The sequence below is a fragment of the Telmatherina bonti genome (genome assembly GCF_933228915.1).
Source record: "Telmatherina bonti genome assembly, chromosome: 3".
NCBI lineage: Eukaryota > Metazoa > Chordata > Actinopteri > Atheriniformes > Telmatherinidae > Telmatherina > Telmatherina bonti.
In genome coordinates, this window is record NC_136621.1 from 33,219,381 (window position 1) to 33,244,491 (window position 25,111).

A 25,111-nucleotide genomic window follows, 5' to 3' on the forward strand; every position below is an offset into this window, starting at 1 on the left:
ATCAAAAAAGTTAGATTTGAAACCAAAAATGACTTTTGAGAGCAAAAAAAAGGGGAGGAATGAAATTTTTTTGTAGAGATAGAAAAAAATTAGGTTCCAATTAAATATAAATATATATATATATATATATTTGAGAAAGCACACTTCTCCAACTTCAATCAAAACTGTTTTTAAATCAAAACTAGTTTTATTCAATCAAAACTAATATTTGTAAGTCAGAAAATGACTTATTTTTATGCACAGTGGTTGTAATTTCTGACTTAGAAACATTAGTTTTGATTGAAGAAAACTGTAGTTTTGATTTAAAAACATTAGTTTTGATTGAAGTTGGAGAAATATGCTTTCTCAAATATATATATATTTTTTTAATTGGAACCTAATTTGTTTCTATCTCTACAAAAAAAAATTTATTCCTCCCTTTTTGTTTTTGCTCTCAGTAATCATTTTTGGTTTCAAATCTAACTTTTTCGATTGGATAATAAAGACACAAATTTCTCTCCATAATGATGCTGTTTGTGTGTAACGTGTGCAATGGAAACACACACACACACACTCTGTTACCCCATCTTATTGTGCAGCATGCGCCAATGAGGACTTGAATACAAGCTCCATGATGGAGAAGGAGATCGTTTCTCATCAAGACCAAGACTCTCAGACCAAGCAGCATCACCTCTCCACACTACTGCTGCCTCCTCATCTTCAGCCATCAGCTCCTTCCCCAGGTGAGATTCAATCCTGGAATACGAATCCAATCACATTTAAAAGAAACTGTAATAAAAGAGTAAAGAGTCTGCTTGGCCTCAGGTTGCAGTCAGCGAGCTGAGCTGGGAGCATCAGATGAAGCAGAAAGGAAAAAAAACAAAGCACTGAAACTTTATCCTAAAGTTTGAGGGGGGGGGGGGGTGACTTCATGACTGCAGGTAATCTGACATAAGGAAGTAGTGAAAACACCTGAGCGGTTAATAATATCCTTTAAGTGTTCTGGTGTTTAGATCATCCACAGCATGAGCTAAGTGGTTGAACTGGAAATAAACTCCAGCTCAAATGGCCATTATCTAAAACTCCTGCAGAGGAATGGGGTTAAAACAAACACCACAACTCCATTAAATGCTTTCTAACTTCTAGTTTTACCACTGCACAACAATTCTTTTTCTGTCAAATTTCCATCCTTCAGTGTCTCCTCTGTCAGATCAGGTGTACTCACAGGCAGCAGCTATTTTCCAGCAGCTTCAGGTGGAGAAGCCAGTCTCACATCAGCTGCTGACTTATGCAAAAAAGACAGACACGCCGCTGCCTGAGAGTGGAGACAAAGCCACGAAGCAACGGGCCTACCAGCTCGCCTTCAACACACTCAAATGTAAGATTACTCCTCTTAAAGTCAGCACATTGGCATCCAAATTCTGCTCAGTGTTTCCCACTGAAGTGCATACTGTGCCAGAAAGAAGCAGGCTGATGGTTTAAGTCAGGGAGAAAATTTCCATCTGCTCTTCCTCCACCTCCTCACACTCCTAACAGGAAGCCTTATCTTTATAATGAATGGCAGTGGAGCAGCAGCACACGTCTAGTCCAATATTTGCTTTCTGAATAGAGTCTTTAACAGCAGACTGTAGATTAATAGTATATAGTCATATATTTAATTTCTCCATGTGAATGCACATCAGTCGAGTTAGAGGTGCTGCAGATGTCTGTGTGGGAGGTGATAAGAGGTGCGTGCATCACACACATCCATAAATGCACTTTGTGAAGCGCTGTGTGTGTTCACTTTGTGAGAGTGTGCATGAGGTTTATTTATGGTGCTTTAATTTACCTGAAAACATTATTTTAAAGCCGCCCATTTCTGTATTTCCTTTTTAGTATTGTTCGATGACAACGTGTGGACATGAAAGTGATGCTGAATCCACACAGAATTCAGTCTAAAGTCACAGCAGAACAGGATGAACTAACAAAACAAGCTTTAATTTCTTTGTTTCTCTATTTTAAATGATACTAAATATGCCTTTCAGAAGCATAAATGTGAAAAATGTGGCAGAGATAACATCCTGTTAGTTCAAACACAACAATATTTTCCTGAACCTAACCATGTGGTTTTTGACATCCCATCATCACTGCCAGTCCAGATACTGATGTTCCTGCACATCCAAAGATAATAATGAAGTAGTCGTGATAAAACAACGTGGTTAGGTTCTGGAAAATATTGTGGCATCAAAACAAACTCTGAAATATTAGGATGCATACAAACCTCTGCAAAACCTAATTAGTTATAAGACACATTTTTCACATTTATACATGTGAAAATAATTTTAGGATGCATTTGTGATCACTAGCTTCCAGCGTTTATGCAGGACATTTAACAGCTAACAATCTTTACATGGTTACCTGGGTGTAGCCTGCCTCTCGCACAATGATTGCTGTGATTGGCTACGGCTTCCCCGCGAGCCTTAATTGGTCAAGAAAATGGATGGATGGATGGATGGCAATCTTTACATTTTTCTCAGAAAGAGGCTGAGCTTTGACTGTGTGCGCTTTGGAGAGTAAATATAAAACTCTGTATGAATACTAATGTTTCTACATACGTGCTTGCTAATTATCTGTTTAAACCCACTTTCTCATTTTACATACATGTTATATGTCCATATATATGAAAATGCAACATAAACTTGGAACGCTCATAATATCGTTTCCTTATCTGGTGCACATCTGGTACAAATGTACCTGGCCATTCATCTTCTCTTAACTGTTCTCGGGGCTAATAGGGCATGGGTGAGGGTCATTGTAGGTGAAAGGGGACTATGGGTGTATGTGTGTGTGTGTGTTTTTTATCTATTTTGATGTAAATTGTTTTATTATGTAAAGCACTTTGTATTGTTTTAAGCACGAAAAGTGCTACAGAAATAAAGTTTGATTTGATTTGATTTGATAATAACCTACCTGCTCAGATTTCTCTGTTGATTCATAAAATTTATCTAAAGCTTATTTTTCTCTGACATGATTTGGCTCCTAGATCAAGATTTACTTGAGAACGTCATTTCTGACAGTTGCTTCCACACATCTCAGCAAATTGTGAGTCTCGTTTGATTCTATATTTGCGTTTTTACAACCCAATATTTGATCGAATACATGCTTTGATCATGTGTGGGTCTTTGTCTTCAGATTTGTGTTCTCTCTGACAATGCTGGCGAGACATTTTAAAGGCCATTTATATTCAGGTCTGTACGTTGCCTGGCTATAGGAGACAAGTGATGCATCCCAGAGAGGAAAAAAGAGCAGCTTTCCAATTTGAAGACTAAAATATAAAGTATATAACACACTATAAAACAAAGTGCAATGACACATGCATTGATAAAGAGACACACTCAGTTCGTGTGTGTCCGTGCTTGTGCGTATGAGTAAATGGTGACTTTATGGAAACACAGGGAATAGGCTGAGAGGTTGTTAATCTGCAAGTGAGACTATAAAAACCACCTCATAGCTCATTAATATTCAGCACACATCCTTACTGCAACATACATATCCCACCTTCTGCGCACATAAAATGGAAATAAACATAAAAATTCAGCTTTAAAGAGCATTTTCATGTCTTAACTCACTGAAAAGTTCTGGTGTCAGCCAATGTTGTGCTTGCACTGGATCCGAGAGAGGTTTAGCTCCCTTAATCCTATAAAGTCAAACGTAAAATATTTTATACATAAGTCTCTGAGACATTTAAAACTTTGCTCAAAATCCTGTTGAACACAATCTGATACTGGCCTTCTGCCCATTAATAGATACCAGGAAGCAGAAGATTACACTATAATGATTTTAACATTTTACATGGTAATAAATGGTAAATATTCTCTCAAAAGCAATGTAAAATTTTTTGTTGCATTTTGCTAATGGGCCAAATATATATATATATATATATATGTATATATGTAAACAAATATATATACATATATATATATATATATATATATATATATATATATATATATATATATATATATCAGCAGTCTGTCTGGTATTGGTTCAGAAATGTGATGGAAAAGATACAAAATCAAGCTGACCGAGGCACACAGTAACCAAAGTGAACATTTCAAAATAAAACCAAAAACACAGATTCAATGAAAACATCAAATATAGAACTTAAACTAATGACTTTTTCTCACATTTGGTCAAGTTTAGTGTCTGAGAATAATCTTAATTATTATCAATTGGATCCTTTAACAAATAACAGTGAACTTCTCCATGTTTGCAGTGCAAGGACTTGTTGCCGTTGGCGATGGTGATGTTGTTTGACTTCCAAGACAGAAAGTTCATGCCGCCTAAACGGTTACCACAGGAAGGACAAGAAAGAATCCAGGAAGTCAGAGACCTGGAAAAGAGCCTCCAGAAGTGAGCGTGATTGTCAAGTGCTAACACTCATTTCTGTGATGAACACTGGTGTGATGGGGTGTTTTTATTACAGGTGTAAGATCAAGCTGGCAGCATCTCTCGCTCGCTACAGAGTGAAACAGAATCTGTGGAGCGTCTCCTGTTATCTGTCTGATTCTGTCAGAACAAAACACCACAGGGCAAAATGCCTGCCCCTGTATGCATGGATCAACACTCTGAAGACCAGGTAGCAACTTCGGCTCCAGAAATGTTGCTCTAGATCAGGGGCAGGTCAAGTCTTGTTATCAGGGACTTGTATTGAAGCTTTCTCAGTTTTTTTTCCACCTTTCTGCTTTGTGGCTCACCTAAAAGTAGAAATATTTCATAGTTTCCGGGAGTATATCAGCCAAAGTACATATGTTAAAGTTTAACCAATCAGTTTGTCATTTAGCACTATAATGTGAAACAGCTCAACGCACCCTTAAAGTGTTTTATAAAAATGTTGCAGAATTTGTTGCCTTTACTAAGAAAACAGTGACGTGCTCGTGTTAAATTATTCAAATAAAAAACAGCAACATATTTTCTTGTGTCTTTAGCGTTAATGAAGTGTGTGAGGTGTTTAAAAGTGCTGGTCTGGAAGAAGCCGAGAATATGACCGACCTGAGGGAGGCAGCGTTCAGCAGGGACCCTCTCTGTCCAGACACACTGGTCTTCTCCCAGCATCTGCACGCTCTGCTCCAGTACAGTGCCTTCACCAACACACATGTGCTGAACATACAGGTAGGAATCTGCTCAGGATAAACGTAAACATATCCCCCCTCTGGAGCCGGAGACACCTGCAAGCAATTTTGTGATTTTTTTTTTCTTGTTTATAATTTTTTTTATCCATCCATCTTAGAACCAAAAGTACAATTTGATAGAAAAGTGTGAGATCTGAGTCATCACTGATGCAACACCTCAGTCCTTTTCTAACACAGTTTGGAACCACTTTACAATAATGGTACAAATTAAAGTAATGTGTGACTCGTGATGAACTAATGCATTAATTAATGAAGACTTTATCGTGAATTCCTGTTGCTCATCATGAACTAATGATGATCTCAATGTTCATTCATGATTTATTCCCTTAAGCCCTAACTGTTCAACAAATTTGCCAGTTTAGATACAAATATATAATTTAATTTCCTACTACTGATTTTTTATTTTATTATTTAATGCAAGACAAACTCAAAGAAGTTCACTTGAATATGCATAGATATGTAAAAGCACTTGGATTTACTATTAGTGTTTTAAAATCGCTGTATTTAATGCAGCCCATTTAACAAAGACATGACACTGGTATATATGAAAATGTTTGATATAAAATACATGGCTGCTTTAGAAACAACAAAACAAAAAATAAACTTACAATCAAACTTTTATTAATCGTCACCTAAAGCACTTTTACAAATCCTGTCATGGTTTGTACAGTTTGTGTCTTTTTAGCTCCGGTTTCCTGTCTTATTTTGTTTTTTTTTTTCCTTGTTTTGTTCCTCTTTGTCTTGTTTCCTGTTTGCTTTCCATTTCTTTAGAATCACCTGGACTCATCAGTTAAGTCATTACACCTGTGTCTTGTTCTGTTTCTGTCTGTATTTATAATTATAATTTCAAATATATTTCTATCTAAACTGGCAAATATGTCAATATCTTGATTATTAACTGTTAATGTTCATCAATTGATGATCAATTAGGGGGTTGAGTAATCACATGAATGAACATTGAGATCATCATTAGTTTATGATTAACAACAGGACTTCATGATAAAGTCTTCATTAATTAATGCATCAGTTCATCATGAGTTGCACATTAAGAATATGATTTGTACGATCATTGTAAAGTTCATTTGATGAACTCTTTCATCTATTTACCTGAGAAAAGATTTAGACAAAAACAGAATAATAAGCATTTTAAATGGTCTTATCTGTTTGATGGATGCTCAGCTTGAGCAATCTGTGCATCTTCACGTGGAGGCAAACTAAAAGTTTTTAACTTTCCAGACTGACTTCCTTCTTCCAGACTGTGTTGATACAAACTGTGTAATCCGTGAAGCTGGTTTGAAGTGGCTGAGATGCACAGCTGGAGGGAGTTTCTGTAGGAAAAATCTAATATAGTCTTTCAATGCCCATCCGAATAACTTTCTAAGATGTGTGTCTTTTTGTGTGCTTCTCTTTGTAGGACCGGAGTGTGTGCGTGGCAGTGAGTGTGTTACAACCCCTGCTGTTTGATAAAGGGGATGTTTTGGTCGTGGGCTTCTTCTCGGCCGTGACTGTGGCTCATATAGCTGTTGTGGCCGCTGCCCGCTCGGGCCGAGTGTTGGTGTGCGGCTCAGATCACGCACCTTCACAACTGGAGGAGATGCAAGAGCTGCTCAGACAAATGGAAATCAAAAGTGAGTGATGCGAAGACCTGGCCAAAATCTCATGAGAAATTATGCCTCTTTCATTAAAACACACTTTTAACTGTGGCGTTTATTCACAGTTATGTCATGACTGAATCCCACTTCAGTTTGCTTTAGTAATCACTGTCAACACACAAGTCATCCCTCAGTTTGGTACAACAAGTCAACTCACTGAAATGTCGCTAATAGTCAAGTTTCTTACTCGGAAAATTGAAGCAACCTTGTTTTTAAAATCCAACATGACTACCGGCATGTTCATAAACAGTTATGATAGTTGCTCTACTTAACTATTTATTAGCATGTCTTTTCAATCATGTTTACATTTTATTGTATGAGCAACATTAAGTGTAATAAAGGTTGGTTAGTTTGCATTGCTACTATTAGCTAGTTTGTCAGTAAGTAAACAGTCAGCACAAAGTACTGATTTTATGACTTTCAGCTGGAACATGATAAACTCAGGTGGGGTGTTTCCCATCTCCGACTTCCAACAAAAAGCCGCATAAGCCAGCTTTGTCCAAAAAAGACTTTGGTAACAGATGCTACTCTTGCTCTGGTCCTCCAACCTGCCAAAGAGTATGTTATTAAATAGATAACATGAATGAAATATCCACATGTTTGGCTGCGTTGCTCATTCTACCAACGCATTATCCTCACAATTTATAGCTTGTAGTACAATTTAGGCTTTCCAACAATATAGTATGTATAATATAGTATAATAAAGCATCAATATTTTCACAACATAGAAATAATTCAGAACAGATCTTATCACTATTTCAGTAACAGCTACTTCCACATGCAAGTTCTAATAAAACTAATCTCACATTTTGTTGATCTGTGAATTGATTTTTAATCACCTTCCAAACCATTATCTTTACTGTTGCAATATTCAGAGACACATTAGTTTAACATGGTGGTTAGCGCTGAGGCCTTACAGCTAGAAGGTCACTGCTTTGAGCCTTGGCTGGGGGGGGAGGTTTAGATAGTAGCCTTTTCTGTATCTGAGTTCTCTGGCTTCTTCCCACCCATAAGACATGCGTGTAAGGTTAATCAATCAATCAAAAATACTTTATTCATCCGTGAGGGGAAATTCAAGGCTCAAGTACAACCCATCCAAGATTTTACAAACAAACATAGAACTTTAAATCATTTATCACATGGAAGTTGCTTTGGATAAAAGCATCTTTTTCACAGTTCCACAGTTGCTGCATCCCTGCTGCACATCATGCAGTTACAAATAGCAGCTACGTCTGCTACAAAACTACACAATACCAACAACATGTGTGTAAAGCTTAAGTTGAGCTTTCTGTTTTTATTTGTCTGTCACGTCAAGCTCCTCCTGGTGTTTTTGAACGCTTACTCTGCTCAGGTGATAAGCCTCCTGCTCAGAGAGCCCCCTCTGTTCATCCTTCTCTTGCTGCTGTTATTGACTAAATGTAAAGCTTTTCCTTTAAATGGAAGTTTCAGAAACTTTAAAGGTTAAGATGAGTCAAAATGATCGCATGTTTGAACACAGACGAAGAGGCAGAAATGATGATGGGGAACTTGAGTTCATCTGGCAGGGTTACCATCTTCTGTGGGGGTACATCAGATACAAAGCTCCAGACCCACGCGTGTAGCCTACAGCTTAATGTGCTGCGGGGATAATGAGGTCTGCAGCTTTACTTGCACTTGATACCTGCGTATCATGTTGCTAAGTTCCGCTTCATTGTTAGTCTGAAAGTTTCACCAGCACCCAATCCTCAGAAGCGTAAAACACGATACATTCAGGTAATCAGCAGTGAAAAAGTTATATGCTGATTAAACGACCTGCTTCAGCACCAAAAACTGAATGCAGACAAGATTGTGATCACAGTATATTATTTTATCTTACTTTATAGAAAGAAAGTAAGGTAGCCTGAATCACTGCAGCTAAAAACTGCACACATCAGATTTTATTTTTCTTCACATCCTACTGTAGATGTTCGGGTCCTGTCCGTGGCATTCTGCAGTCTGGACGAGTGGGATCCGGCTGTTCAAAGATTAAAGGTCATCATAGTGTTGCCTCAGTGTTCCTCCTCAGCCCTCAATGATCCAGTAAACGCCATGCTCAGTGAACACGGAGGTATGCAGAAAAGAGATGTGCGAAAAGGATCATATTTGTTACACATAATGTGTGATGTTGTGTCTAACGGTCTGAAGAATTTGTGGATTTACTGAAAGCACAGAAACAGCAAAAAGCCAAGTGAGAAATCAGTGCGTTACTAAGCGCAGTCTCTAACTAGAGACGATAAACGATTTTTTTTTTTGTGCCAGAAATATGAAATGAAATGTTTTCAGTAAATAAACTGGAGGTGTAAAACCCTTTTGTTGACAGACTGGAAGCTGCTGCCAGACTTATCTCACGGTTCTGTTTCCAAAAGCAAACTAAACTCTATGACGACCCAGCAGGCCCGACTGCTGGCACACGCTCTCACCTGTGAGTACACACTGAAAACAAACACACACACATAAGGTTTATATAAATGCACGACAAAATGAACTACAGATTCTACAAAGCAAACATACAACTTGTCCCGATGTCTCTGTTATGTATCATTTTGGTAAAATATCGACGCCATAATGAGAACAATGTATTCCTCCTTCTGCTTTTGCAGTCCCGAGGGTCCAGACGGTGGTCTACTGCACACGCTCAGTGTATCCTGAGGAAAATGAACAGCTGGTGGGAAGAGTGCTGGAGAAAACACACACTCCCCACAAACTGCTTCCTTTCAGGTGCAGCAGACACACACACTTTTTTTTTCTATTAAGCGTCCATTTGTCCATAGAAAGTTTCTGTTCTTCTGTTACTGGCTTGAAGACGTGATAAAGTCAAACTATTAGAGTATAGCAACATCTGAGAAAAACTATCACAAAAATTTTGCATTGACATCAACTTTGCCTTTTTTTTTTTTTTATTAATGTAGCTTGATGTTTAAAATAGTTTTGCTTGGATCATTTTGACTACTTCATGTAGTCTACATATCTGGCTAGAGTGCCATGCATAGATAGCCGTGTAGCCTCCTGTATACTGTTGGTATGAGTGGATTCAAAAGAGAGACAGTGGGAGGTCAGAGTCACCAGACTGATGTCAGCGAAAACTGATCAGCTGCTGTTGCCGTGGGGACAGGAGTTAATCCGACTGCCGGGGTCAATGTGCTGGAGAAGATTTCTGTTTCATGCCCACTTCTTCACAAAAATCATTTTCTGCTGTTTATCCTTCACAAGAAACAACACATTTGTGTTAAAAGGGTTAGATAGAGAGTTAGATTCTTGTTTCAAATTATTCTTTATTTCTGTTATTATATAGTTTTAATGAAAGATGAGTCCACAGCAAAACTAAACAACTAAATCAAACACACACACACACAAGTCTTGCCACCTTCTCTGCGATTGGAGGAATCCACAAACAAACCTATATGTCTATAGAGAGAAAACTGACCAGCAACATTCAAAAATGAATCTGCATCTACCATCTTTTTACAGCAGATTTATTACTTTTAACGCAGCTAACTCAAAGTTGTTGGTACGTCATTTGATCATTTGATCAGGGCCTTAAAAACCAGCTACAAAGCATGAAATGTTAAAGGGGTCCTATCATGGTATTTGGAGTTTTCTGAGCTTTCTACAGTGTTACAGTGTTGAATCCTCATCAGACATGTGAACGTCACTGTTTTTTATCACCTAAACGCATGTTTAAGTTTGAGTTTGAGTTCCAGCACGCTCGCCGTTCGGTTTCCATGGCAACGAAAAACGCGTCGTTTTAGAGAGTTTTTTCTACTTGGAAATCCTTGTGACGTCCCGGGGGATAAGGTTCGGTGATTGGTTACCTTCTACTGGTTAACAAGGGCATGTACAAATACATCAGGCGGGTGGAAAACGTGGGATAAAGTTATTTCCAACCATGGCTGGTGAGTTTACCAAAGAGAGACATCCTGCTGCATTCGTTGCTGTGGGTTGCTGTTTTCCACTTCATTTTCAGGGTCTGATTCAGGTTCCAACATGTAGGGCTGTATGCTATGTGTTGACATTGCATTTTGTTTTTTAATTGACTTCATATTAGCCTAATCCTTCTGTTTATGAGATGTTACAATGGTGGCAAAAGCAGGTGCGGTGCGCGCTACCGATGTAGCGCGGTGGCGAGAGGCGGGGCTTAATGCGGAAGAGTCTCAATCCACTCGTTTTGCCCACAGGCTGATCTGAGAGCCTACGGAGAGGGTCGGTCTGAAGTAAATAAAGCGATTTGTGACAATAACTCGATCAATCCCAGCCCTTCTGGTCTCAGAAATAAAAAATAAATTAGCCTGAAATGCACATAATAGTTCCACTTCAAGATCTACAGAGCAAACAAAGCTGCTTGTTGACAATCTGTGCACTGAGAATGTCATTGTGTCTGTAGGTCTCATTGGCATTTAAACTCTGTATTTTAACAGTAATGAGAAAACTCCTGAAGCTCTGAACAGGTAGTCTGTTGAGAAATACACAGAGAAAATACCCGGTGCACCAAAGTCTGCTGATTTGTGCATTTTGTTGCGTAAATAGTAACTTTTATCGAGTTTAGCTCTGATACTGTTTGGTTTTTTTCACCCCTTGATGAAAAAACGCTGATTCATCCCTCTTGGAATATGTTTTTTAAGCTGTATTCAATTGTAGAAAGCTAGAAAAGAAAAAGAAAAAGATCACATGAAGCCCAACAGATCTCTTAGAATGAATATAATGAAAGATTATCCAACATTTCATTGTACATTGTACATTTACTGTTGATCTGCAAAATCCTTTCACTGAGCAAATTTGCCTGTTTTTTTTCCAAGATATTATTCTGTATTTATGATCTGCACAAAACATAAGTTTTGTCATCCTTTTGTCTAAATCTGACTTGTGATTCATCACTGAGTATCACTTTCATCCACTCATAATGTTCATTAGCTCACTGTTACCCTGTTTCTTCTTGTTTAAAGCTTATTTTAGTCTTGTCTGTCAGACTTTTCTGGGTGTAAATCTGATTTCCTTCAGCTGCATTTTTCACCTTGTCTGATCAGAATCACAACTCCTCTCCCAGTCGATTTGTTTTCCAGCATCTTCTCTTTCCACATGCATTTGGGTTGTTCGCTGATGCTTTTACGACTTTGAAAAGTTAACTTCCAATAACCAAAACAGAGAACGTTTTACTGTTTTTATGTGTTTTTAGAAAAAAAAAACACACTCTCAAAGTTCATATAACTGGACAACAATGCTTTCTGCTCAGTATCGCAGACATCTGCTGGAGTCAGTTTGTTGTCATTTTAATGCTCTTGTCCTTATATGGCAGTCTGTGCAGAGAATATCTCTAATTTTCTAAACTATTTCAAGTTTTTTTTTCCATGAATATATTCTCCGATTTTTTAATAATTTAGTTTGTGTGTGTGCGTAAGTATTCTGCTAAAGTATGTTTGCATGGGACAGATTTCCACACAAGTTGTGAAACAGGTTGTTTTTTTGTTTGTTGTATTCTCATTTCCAACTTCGCACTTTGCAACGACTTCAGTGTGCTTGCTATGAAAATGTGTCTTAATGTTTTCATTTTTGTTGCCTGCTAATTTATCACCACAATCAAACATACAGGATAGCCAGCATCCTTGGCAACACGCTTTTATATACATTTTATATTTTTTGGTTTTATTTATTTTATATTTTCAATATTTTATATTTGACTATATATCTTTTATATACAATCTATGCAGTAAACTGAATCTGTCAACACAGTGTTGCACCCATTTTTCCTTTAGAGCCAGTACACAAGGGCTGAAGAGTCATGTTTTGGTCAAGCGTTGCAGCCCAAAGACCCCCAGATGATAAAACTAATTCAAGCAGATCCTACTTGAATGAATTTGATCATCTTCTCCACATGTTCAGAAGACTGCTCTCTTGTAGGAGCCACGTTTCTGTCAGTTACCCAAATACAATAGCTAGTGAAGCTCTGCAAGCACTTTCTTTCAATTACTGAATAATTTGCATAATTACACAAGTGTGTGTGTGTGTGTGTCTACATGCATGGATGGATACAAGCAACAGCAACAAAACGCAACAGAAGCTGAACTCAGTGAAGTTTTCTGTGTTTGATTGCCTGAAAAACTAATAGCACCTTGGTGTAATGTAAAACTGCTCCTTTCTGTGGCAGTAATCCTCCTTCCAGGCGATGACAGCTATACCTCACCAAACTAACGTGGCAGTGATGGATCAGTGTTTCAGCAATGTCTGCATGAGCTGTTCTGTGCTGCTCTCTCAGGGTGAACGGTCCAATTTTCCCAGGTGAATCCCCATCAGGAGACACAACAGACTCCAAATTCTTCAAGCTCGAGCCATCACACCTCACTAACGGCTGCTTCATCGCCAGACTGTCGCGGCAGGTGAGAGACGTGGTGAGAGAGTCTGGGGCGAAGAGAGAAAAATGTAAAGGACAAGGTTGTGTTGGGGATTGAAGGGGAACAGAGATTTTGTGATGTGCTTGCAAATTTATGGCGCGTGCGAGCGTCTGCGTCTGATTACTTTGCAACAAGACCTTTCAGAAGTGCTGAGGTGGCACTTTTTTACTGTCTGTTGGGAGGTCAGTCAGCTTGTCGACACACACACACACACACAAACACGCAAATGTAGCGTCTTGCTCCTTGAAAACACTGCAGCGTTATTCAAATACTCAATAAAAACGTGACAAGTTAGAGATGAAATACGCCCGAGCCACTGATACATTCCAGCGCAACAAAGACAAATGGATTATTTCCTGTCATTCTTCCAGTCCTCCGTCCCGTCTTGTTGCATCATCTGCTTTATCCCTTCTCTCTTTTTAACATGTTGGGAAAAAACATAAAGCTGAAAGTGCACACCGTGTAAAGGTCTTGTGCCACCCTCCCTGATGTTTTTTCAGCCAGTTAGACTTTCTTGTTTCCATGTAACCCATAAAAACGCAGTGTGACATATATGACACGTACTGAAATGATATATTTGGCATCACTTTATGCACAATACTTAAATTCTGTGGAACACAATGTAATTGTTGTCTTCTGCTACCTAATGGGACACCAGAAAGCAGAAGGCTACACTATAAGCAAATTGACATGTTACATAGCAATGAATAGTTAATATATTCCAAAAAATGTATCTATCTATATATATATATATATATATATATATATATATATATATACATATGTATATATATATATGTATATATATATATATATATATATATATATATATATATATATATATATATATATATATACATATGTATATATATATATGTATATATATATATATACATATGTATATATATATATGTATATATATATATATACATATACATATGTATATATATATATATATATGTGCTGGTATAAAGACAAATAAAGACTTCATATTTAAATAAAAATGGATTTATCTAATATTTTTTTCATGGGTTAGATCTTTATGGGTTAAAAATGGTCTTCAGCAACAATAGTCCAACGTTTCTGAGAGCCTGCAGACATATTTCGATAAATTTTCCCTACTTGTCCAGTCTTTATACCTGGATGTTTTCTTTGAGTTGCATTTAAACAAACAGGGAAGACCGTTCCACAACTGGGTGAACTGGAAATAGTAGTTTTGCACCAACAAAGTGAGGTATCAGCTGACAGATTTTGGTTTGTATTATGGGCACAAAAATATCCAGGAATATTAGTTTTCAATATATATAAGATATAATGTGATTATGATATTATTATGATGTGATTATGATTTTACTGGTCTAGATCTTTTAAGATCAAATTGTAAATGTAAATTGGCAACCCTGGTTTAGGGGATACTTGACTGAAAAAATATTCCAGCAGTGGTAAAACATTAAAAAAAAGTTTGAGAACTACTCAGGAGTCCTCCTCCGAGTGGACCTCATAACAATGCAGCAGTGTGGGATCAAAAACCAATAAACATCCAAAGAAGAGCTTCAAAATGTCCCTCAAGAAAACAGGAGAACCATTCCTGAAGACCTGAAGAACCTTCAGCGAAGGTTTCAGGCTGCACTGAACAATAAAGATGATCAGGTTAAATACTGATGTCCAAGAACTGGACAAACTGCCTTTCCTCATGTTCCGCTTTTCCATTTCTGTTTCCACGTTTCAGTAAATCAATAAACCCACTTTTTAAGTGTAAACACAGTTAATCGGTTGGACCACATAGCAGAAAACCTTCCTGGCGCTGGTAGAGTGAGACGCACTTCTACAAAAAAAAAATATGTCTGAGTTGAATCCCAGAAAAGCTTATGAACGTGCTCATCTTATGAGGAAACAGGTAGAAAATTATGTCAATTTAAATGTTTGCAAATGTTTTTCTTGATCTATTTTCACCAACTTCTAACATCACTTGACTCTGTTGCTGCTTATGAGGTTTGATTCCTTTTCATTGTAACTGGATCTTTTCAGCAGACACAGATACACAGCGCTAGATCTCGCTTGCTCTGTTACTCATCCACCAGAGTGCAGTCATTCAAAATCCAATAATCACATCTAATTGCATCGACATTCACTTTCCTGCTGAGCTAAATCACATCAGAGCTGCGACTGCAGATTTTATTGCACTGAAACTTCTGTAGTGGTTCACCTGCTGCTCACAAGCTCGGCCGGATAAAAAAAAAAAAAAAGCTCTTGGAGGGCATATGAGGAGATTTCAAAAACACTTGCTGCCAAGACAGCTCCTGAAAGGGATGATTTCTAAATCTACTTTGTAATAAATCAAAGAGTAGCACCAGTTAGATGATGCTGATGATGCACATCGAGCCATTTACTTACAAGCGCATGATGATAATAATAAAAAGGGGAAAGTTAGAAGTTTGACAAGTTTTATCCGAAGTGCTGAAAAAGCAAAGTGTTGATTAAAGAAAAGAAGTAATTGATAGCGGCATTTCACTGAAACATGCAACAAAGTTAGTGGATAACCAAAGACAGGAGTTTTTATGAAGAAAGGACAAATTTTTATGGTAACTGACCCAGCTGACGGTTTGCGCCGCATTTCGGTCAAGATACATGACCTTCACTACGCCTAAGCATGGTGGCATAGTGGCTACATTACATCACAGCAAAAAGGTTGCTGGTTCGAGCCTTGGCTGGGGAGGAAGGGTGGCTTTTCTGTGTGGAGTTTGCATGGGTTCCCTCAGGCTTCTCCCTACAGTCCAAAGAAAAGACATGCATGTTGACTGGCTACTGTAAATTGTCCCTGTGAGTGTGAATGGTTGTTTGTCTCTCTGTGTTGTGTTGAACTGGTGTCCAAGGTGTACCCTGCCTCTTGCCCAGTGATTTGCTGGGATAGGCTCCAGTTTCCTGTGACCCTGAATTGGACTAAATGTCTAAAAAAAATGGATCAATGTTCTCATTAGATTTATGATCCCTTTATCTACAAGACAGAAGAGAACTTGAGTGTTTAATTACATCTGACAGGCTGTTATTACTTTCCCTCCTTCTGTCGCAAAGCCGGACTTTTTACAGCAAACCTTCATTCTTACAGGATAATTAAAGTTCAAAATGACTTAAGCCGTATCAAAATGTCAAAACGAAAAAAAATCTGAGGAGAACTTTAACCATCAAAGGTGAAGAAAGAATTTTTAGCATTTAGCTGGATGTGGAGCAGCACTGGTTGTAAATGACATAAATCAATACCACTTGAATTAAGCATAGTGGGAGTGCCAGGGAAGGTTCAGAAACCTTAATTGGTTCCTGTCTACAGAAAATTGACCTAAAAGAGAATTTGAAATATTGTACGTACATTAAAATGTGTGTTCTTGTTTTTCTGCTGTTCAAAAAGTGAGAAAAGATCTGTGATCCATGATAGTCCACGTCTTCTGAAAGCTGTAGGTGGTAACCACCTACATGACACACATTACACTGTGAGGAAGAGTGAGAGCAACACAAGCAAGAAATCAAACAAGGAGGCGTCCTGATTAAACAAGTAAAGAGCCTGAGCACACTTTAGCTGTGACTACCACACACCAAAACAGATGAAGCAGTTTTATCCTCAAGCACGTACACTCTCCTTGTATGCAGTTTGGTCATGAGTAGATGGTACTGATTCTTCTTTCTGGAGGTGGTAAAATGTGGCACCACCGATAGAGAAATCCAACAGCCAACCTCCTTATTAGCAGTCACGATTAATGTTTAGACTTCTTGTTTGTACAGAGTTTTATTAATGCTACAGGTGTTTTAGATGGCAGTGACTTCAGAAACAATCCAAGGCTGTCTATTTTTCTTTATGTCACAAAATGCTCTTCCTTTTTCAGGCGGATCCCACTAAGGTAGAAACAGTCCAGGATGTGCTGGCAAGAGCTGTAGCAAAGGGCCTCTTGGGCGATATTATTCCTGACCCATCAAAAACCAACAAAAAGACAAAAAGCAAGAAAAATCGAGCTACTTCAGCTCCCAGCAAACCTTCATCCCCCTCCAGCCAAGAGAGGCTGGCAGAAGCAGTGCTGGGAAATGGGCCAAGTCCAGAGGATTCTTTCAACAATGAAGAGGATGAAGACGATGAAGACCTCAAGGATGAGGAGGAGAAGGTAGAGGGAAAGGGGGATGAGAAGGGGGGTAAGAAGAGGAGGCGTAAACGGATGGCAAAAAGACATCAAAAACGAACCAACAAAAACGATCCCTCAGCCCAAAAGCATCAAACTAAAAGTCCCAAGAAGAAATCAACAAAGAAAAAAGCGACTCAGTCACAACACACGAGGCAGCAGATGAGAAGTAAACCAAGAAGAATACCACGACTTACGCTGGCTTTAATCTCCTCAACAAAACCCTCCAGCCAGTTGTCTCCCATCACAGCTCTTGCACACAAAATCAGTGGCAATAAAGTGATTAAGTCACAGCAGGCGGTCCTTACGTCACCTTCGCTCTCTGGCAAACATCGTCCTGCTCCACCTACAGCCTCTAAAAAGCAAAACACACAACCCGAAGGGGCCGAGAGGACACTGACAGATATCCCTAAACCTCTGAGACAAGGAAATGTGGGAAAAGCACAGGAAGGGAAGAAGTCTGCAGAGCTTGTCCTGCCACCTATTCCCCCTCAGTCCACAAGCACTCCACACAGCAACAATGGCGTTTCTGTCTCCCAGACTCCGTCTCGGGCTTCAAGTTGTCAGTTAGTCAACATGTCGGCATCCTCATCCTCAATCTTTCTGCCTGGATTATAGTGAGCAGTTCACCTCTGCAATATCACTTAAATGTTAAATACTGTAATGTTGTAGATCTTCTTAGAAGTAATATTTAATTGTTAGTTAAAAGCATTAGAAAATTTATACTGAAAATATCTTGGAGCAGAAACTCGATGAAAATACATTAAATCACTTAAATCATTTAAAGTTATGATAAAATAATCTGCAAGTTTTTGTCTTCGTCAGACTAATTACTGTTGATTTAAAAAAAAAAAAAAAAAAGAATTTTCTCTGTATTGTGTAACTAGACGCACGCACACACAAGCCAGGTGGTGTATTTCATAATGCTGTTTATTCTCACAATTGATTACATTGATAAAGTGTACAAATCAGTGAGCAGCAAATGGAAGCAAACACATCCATCCTTAGTAAATGGTGTGTGTGTGTGTGTGTGTTTGTTGGTTTTTAAATGTGAGCTTGACAGGAACGCTGGGAGTCTACTGCTGCTTCCATCTTCCTCTTCCTCCTCTCTTGACTCCTCAGAGCAGCAGTGGACTCTCAGCTCTGGGTGAGCACTGTACAAGGTGAAGACATATTCCTCTATTTCCTTATTTTCTTCTTCTTTTTCTGCAAAGCGGAGCTAATTGTAGTGTTGAGAGTCAACCAGGAACTGAGACGATGACAGCGTCAAGAGACTATACTTGTCCCGACTAATAAAATCAGTAAATACCTTTATAAAATAGAATAAATAAAATAAAAAATATTTCTGTTCAATACATACAGTCTTTTTTTTCCAACCATCAGAGGGCATGCAAGGCTTTTTTCGTGACTTTCCTTTTTCTCCGGATCAACAGAATGCATAGATAATTGCACAGTTAAATTCAGTATCAACTTAAGTGACAACTGTGAAAATTTCCAATCGCCTCAGCCATTTTCATTATATGCTCTCGTATTCTTATCTACAACAAAGTATATAAGTATTTTACACTTTGGCCATTTGGTAGGTTTTCAAAAAAGGCATTTCATAACGAGAAAACAGGAGAAGAAAAAAAAAAAAGACATTCAAAAAGGAAACGATAGCTTATAACAGACAATTAATGCCAAACGTTACAACAAATGTACACGCAGATTTCCGTCGTGTCGTTCACATTTCAGCATCCTTATGAAAAAGAAGATGATGTGACTGGAACTTTCTTATCATAATCTCTGTTGCAAAACTAGTTCCTTCAAACTAAGTATGTTCACTTTGCATCTCAGGTGTGAGAAAAACACGTCACTAGTATGTAATCCACATAGATGTTGAGGCTTTGTTTCAGTATTTTTGAACAACCAAGCATTTGTCCTTTTTTAAAATGTCTAGACTAAGCTTACACTGGAAGAATTGGCAAATGTTTAGTCATTTTACTGAAAAAAAAACATCAGGAATATAGATTTTAATTATCATTTTAAGCTCTGATAGCAATACCGAATGCCACTCAAGATGATGAGGAATAACAGAAAATATATTTACACTGTGTGAGACAGTGCTGTCTAAATTATGGTGGACAATGTTTTGACGAATATCAAATCCTTGCCTGTTCAAAAATACCATATGGCTGCAGATGTGCAACAACTGGACTGTTTGCTGAACCGCTACTCCTTAAATTACTGTTAAAACATCTGTATGTTGACTTAAAAGGTATAAATGGCTGAAATTTAGCTTAAAATTACTTCTGCACAAATTTAAGTGATCTTTAGCAACTAGTTTAGAAAGAAGCAAATGCAAACCTAATCTTATGCCATCAGCTGGTTTGAGAACAAACACAGCTGTGTTTTTCTGCTAAAGGATGGTGGCGGCAGCTACACCGATAGTCACCATGAGAAAAAAAAACTGCAGTGGACATCCACAGTAGAAAAGTAGAGTGTTGTTCTATTAGAATTAATTTTATTTCTGGGAATATTTGGGAAGATGATAGTCATTCATGTAAGTTTTACTGTGTTCCAGATCAGATCCCAAACACCTGGTGAATCACTTTAAAGGCAGAGTATGTAAGATTTCAAGGCGATTCTTTCCACCACCAGGTGGCAAACACCAGGTCGTGAGCAAAACCACAAATTTACTACCTCCACAAACGACCACAGGTTGGCAGTAATGAGCAAAACACACCCCTCACCTGTCCTCCTTGCCAGCTCCAATGAGGGCAGGAATCGCTTGTGAGCTGTAGCTCAGAGCCACTCTGCAATGAATGGGCTTATACTAAAAGTACTTTTTTTTTTTACTGGTCAGAAAACATTCAAGAAGGGTCTTTGTCATTAATTAAACTTGTAATTTAATAACGCATCAAATATGAACAGACTGGAACCTACATGTTTAAAAAAAACTGTCTAATTATGATTGTAGTCATTTTTCTTAAGTTAATTTATTTTGAAAATATTGAAAATCTTACATACTCTGCCTTTAATGTAAACTGATTAGATGTCAGGAGAGCTGTGATTTGCAAAGTTAACTTCCATTTTCACGAAGTCATTTATGAAACAGGCAAAAACCTTCCAAAGCAAACATATACACTTGTTTTAACATATCAGTAGAGTTTGCTTTGTGTTTTTTTTAATTCTTTTTAAATAAAATTTGGTCAGAGTTCAGCCATGTGTAACACACAAAGATGTGAAGATTTCAACATCCTACCTTACAGGCTGCAACTGGACAAAGAAAAAAGTCTGGGAAGGGTTTAGCAAACAGTCAGCTGCAGAAGGTCGTAATTAATCGGCATCAACAGTAACAGGGAGTGGATGTGCTCTTAGTTTTGGTGAAATAAAGACTTTCTAAGTGATTGCCATCCATCTAGACTTTCCGGACATGTGCAGCTAGCTGTGTGGAACTGACATCTTTATGAGAAACTCTACAAAACAAAACAAAGTGACCTTGTGGCACTGATAAACGTGAAGGAAAGATACAGAGAAAGCTCGTTCAAGTAAGGAGAACCCTGGAGATAGATAGCAGCCCAGGAAAGTCCTGCAAGTTTTAGTCAGCGCAACCCTTAAGTTTGCTTTTCTCTCAAACAACCGAGGCAACGGAGAACTCGTTTCCTCTTCTTCCAAACATTGGACAATAAACAACCAAACCCAGGTAGAAGAACACATTCTTCCAGTCCTTCTTCTCTTCCTGCAGGCGATCCCCTTTTATTAGCAGACATGAAGACTGATACCAAGGTGGGATTTAAAGGAATATTCCTTCTAATTTCCTCCAGCATGTGTATCAAGCAGCAGCAGCATGCCGATGTCTCCTGTGTCTGGAGAAGCAGTCTAGCAATGGTTACCAGTAAGGAGGGGGAGCAGAGGACAAGAGGAGAGACATACTGTCAGCACTGTCCATCCCTGTGTCTCTTCCTCTTTTATGGCTATCATGTTGCTTTCCATAGGATAACAAAAGACAAAGAAAACGTTAACAAGAAGGATATGAAGGATGCTTCGGGTGAAAGGCCACCACTCGTTTTGACCATCCGGTGCTTGTTCTGATGCAGCTGGGATGAAAAACCAAACATTAAAAGAAACAACAAGGAACTAAGAAGACGGGAGAAACAGTCGATGCGGCTTCTGGTTTCTCACCACTTCAGTCTCTGAAAGCAGCAGCGGTGAATTGATATTGACTAGAACGATTCACATTTAGATAAAAGAGTTCATGCAGGACCAGTTGAGCAGGTCGGAGTGAGTTAGACGGACACATCTCTCAAATCTGTAACGGCTTCTTGTTTTGATCCACATATTACATATTGTTAAAGCAAAAACAAGACAGGATGGCTTTTGTTACTCCTTTTCACTCCTTTAAAAGTTGCAGTCTGCTAAGGATAACAAGGAGGGTCGGAGGGTTGGGGGAGCCACTACAGACTAAGAGGACATCCAGGTGAATTGACAGTGAGTGTGGCCTGCTGTGGAAGGTCATGCTGGCAGCTCAGACATAATACAGCTAGAGCACAGAGAGATCAACAGTTTGAGAAGCAATGAGCGCGCTCATCAGAACGATTTGCTTAAAAAGAGCACTTCAGCTTTTGTTCTCTTCTTCCTCTATGCTGACACGGATAAAGGTTACTTCTATGTACACTTTCACCTTTACTTGTTCCTCATGGCTGCTTTCTTTTTGACTTGGCATGAGAGTCTTGATTTTTGAGCAAACAGACTTGAATTGCAGCTCAAAAGCTGAAAAGGTGATGTTACCCACAAAAAAAACAAAACAAACGAACGTGATGAAAGTTGCTGGGGTCTGTGGGGGGGAAGGATTTTGGCAGCGATGTGACGAGTTACCATGGTGACTAGGTACTGTGGTGGAGGAGCTGGTGCCGTTTCCTTGGCGTTACTGCGGTAACTCCGTAACAGGTCTCTTTTGTTTGAGAGTGTCAATGAGAGACAGGACGCCTCGCTTCACGCTAGTTGAGACCCGGCGGGAAACGGAGTCGCCGGGAGGCGATGAGCCGCAGGCCTTCTGGGAGGTAGGTCGAGCCACCAAACACTTCTGATACCGCAGCTGAGAGACAAGAGAGGGAGGGAGGGAGGGAGGCATACTGTAAATAACAGAGAGTTACAGCTGCTGAGTAAACGACTGCAGAGGGGTGTATGAGAGGGAAAGAGAAAAGGAAGGTAGGCTTGTGCAGGATTCTGGCTGTGATCAATTGTAATGACTGATGATGCCTTTCATCGTCAATCAGATTTAGCATGTACTTGTGATCATATATCTAAAGTTCAGATGTGTGATCAATAGCCTGTTCTGCGGCCAACTAGTCTGAGCAGAGGAACATAACACGCCTCCACTGATGAGCTACACCACGGCAGAAACACCAAAGATGGTTTTTTTTTTTTTTATCCGATTAACTGTCTATTTATAAAATAAACTGGTTTTAACTGAGGTCACCTTCACACAACACTTGTTTAATAAGGTTTTATTAGAGTGGGAAATAATACTGCAGGTCATATAAACTACTTCATTAATAAAACAGGAAGTCTGTCACTAGATGGTGACAGATTAACTGTTTCAGAGATGTTTTACAAACTGTAACGTAAACTGGATTATTTTGATTTGGACGAATAATTCAACCCAATAATCTTTGGCAAATAGGTTTGACGACAACACTATGCAGTCAGGATGGAAGCATTCAGGGCAAACTAAACAGATGCCAAGAAAAAAAGCTCTACAGTAAAATCACTTACAAGAAACCCCCCCCTATTTTTTTATTTAATTTTTTTTTTTTTACTTGTCCTGTCCAGCATCATCGCAGCCACAATGTTGATGTGGCTCCTGCATTGTGCTAAACAAATTAGCTTTGCCAAGAGAAGCTTTATTATTATTTAGAGCTCCTTTTCTAAATTCAAGTATTATTCTTTATTTTTAAATTTATTTATTGATAAATGTGCATATTAATGCTGGACAAGAGTGTTGGGGGACAAAGAAAGGAGAAAGAACGAAAGCAAAGAGAAGAGAAGAAACAAGGACAAAGAGACGCCAGATAGATATGTAAAATAAACAGTATGAGATGTTCAATCTAAACAAAAAACAAACAAACGGCTGCTACACCTGTAAGACCTGAAAAAAAAATTAACTCTTGCAACATTTCCATATAAAGAAAACTTACAATTATCAACTGACTATAAGCTGAGAGAGAAAGAGAAAACAACAAGCTCTATAGAAACAGCTCTATTTAAATGCGTTGAACTATTTGCTGTCTTGAGTTTTTCTGAAAACTTCTGGAGAAGAGTTTGCAAAGAATAAACAGAGGTGTTTTTTAAAATTTGATTTAAGATATATATATATTTTTGCAAAACTTTTGCAAAAGTAAAAAAAACGTGCAAATGTGAAACCTGACTGGAAAGCTGATGCAGAAAGTGACTAAAATAAAAGAACTTGTCTCATAAAACTCCTGGTAATCCACTAGTCACTGTTTCCACCAAGTAAAATTGTCCTTTTTTTCAACTGACAGGGATCCTGGAAAGATGCTGCCTTATGAAGACGACATTCAGGTTACTCTCAACTACCAGAAGGGACACAGCAATGACCTCATCTTGTAGTACTTTAGGATATGAGCATCTCCTGAGTTGGAGTCTGCATGTACAGGACCCAACTGTCCAGGTTATGCTCAATGGGGATGTTACCTGATGCACTGAGACGTACCTCGCTCTATTTCTCGAATATATTAATGTAAAAATATATGACAATATTGCCGTCTTTAACTTATTTCTCCTTTTTGCCGCAGGTCTTCCTGAATAAATGCAGCTGTACATGTTGTTCTGTCTTTCCTGTCCTCACCACCCCAACCAGTCGAGGCAGATGGCTGCCCTCCCTGAGCCGGGTTCTGCCGGAGGTTTTCTTCCTGTTAAAAGGGAGTTTTTTCCTTCCCACTGTCGCCTAATGCATGCTCAGGATGGGGGATTAGATCGAAGTCATGACTCGATGCAATCAGTTGGTTTCTATTATAGGATCTGTATGAATTGGCTTGAAATGATGTGTATGTAAAGTGTCCTGTGACAACATTGTTGTGAGGTGGTGCCATACAAATAAAGTTAAATTGAATAGTACAAACAAAGTGTTGGTAGTTCAGCTGCAAGCAGGAAGTCAGCTGCGCTTCTTTAAAGACAAGAATTGCACGGAACATGTTTCATGAAGTTATTGATAAACAAACAATATTTGCAGAATCAGTAAACACTGTGTCAGAGCTGGTAAGCAAAACATTTCATTAAGAGGCATCTTTTATTCATTTGTTTCAAGATTTCTGTTTGTGTTTTATCTCCTAAAATGTAATTTTAGTTTCACATTTGTTAATGCGTGTTTTCTATTTAAAATGTAAATGTGTTTTGCCCTTCTCAACCACCGTAGTTACATGACGTGTCGCGACTCACCATACAAGCGGCCTGCACGGCTTCGGACACGCTCCCAGCATTGGGATCGCACCAGAAGATGTGACAGTCAAAACGATGGCTGCCGGCGTCCATGATGAAGGCAAATGTGTGCACATCACGGCCAACACCCATGAAGGACAGAAAACGGACACGACACTCCACAAGCACCTCCTCTTCATCCTAGTCACAAACATTAGCATTCGGATTAGTTTAAAAAAATCTATATGTACATATATGTTAACTGTATTTAATGCATTTGACTGGATTTCATCATAGAGGCATTAATACAAACCAGGTTTTATATA

At 38.6% G+C, this 25,111-nt stretch overlaps 2 protein-coding genes across 2 annotated transcripts in view; one reads left to right on the top strand and one right to left on the bottom strand.

Moving 5' to 3' along the window:
- Positions 1–613: 613 nt before the first annotated feature.
- On the top strand, positions 614–18,517 carry LOC306773907 (putative methyltransferase NSUN7; the record flags this gene model as incomplete). Its single annotated transcript, XM_079263851.1, has 13 exons — positions 614–722; positions 1,175–1,357; positions 3,002–3,060; positions 4,235–4,371; positions 4,445–4,597; positions 4,947–5,130; positions 6,565–6,778; positions 8,745–8,888; positions 9,141–9,242; positions 9,421–9,538; positions 13,068–13,188; positions 17,079–17,283; positions 18,489–18,517. 13 exons carry the CDS (start codon positions 614–616, stop codon positions 18,515–18,517), a joined length of 1,758 nt encoding a protein of 585 aa, XP_079119977.1.
- Positions 18,279–25,111, bottom strand: part of apbb2b (amyloid beta (A4) precursor protein-binding, family B, member 2b) — a 52,464-nt gene continuing 45,631 nt past the window's right edge. Inside the window, exons 17-18 of the mRNA XM_079238129.1 lie at positions 24,807–24,986; positions 18,279–22,443 (exon numbers count right to left, since the gene is read on the bottom strand). Coding sequence (XP_079094255.1) covers positions 22,273–22,443; positions 24,807–24,986 — 351 coding nt within the window. The 3' untranslated portion in view covers positions 18,279–22,272. The remainder of the gene's footprint in view (positions 22,444–24,806; positions 24,987–25,111) is intronic.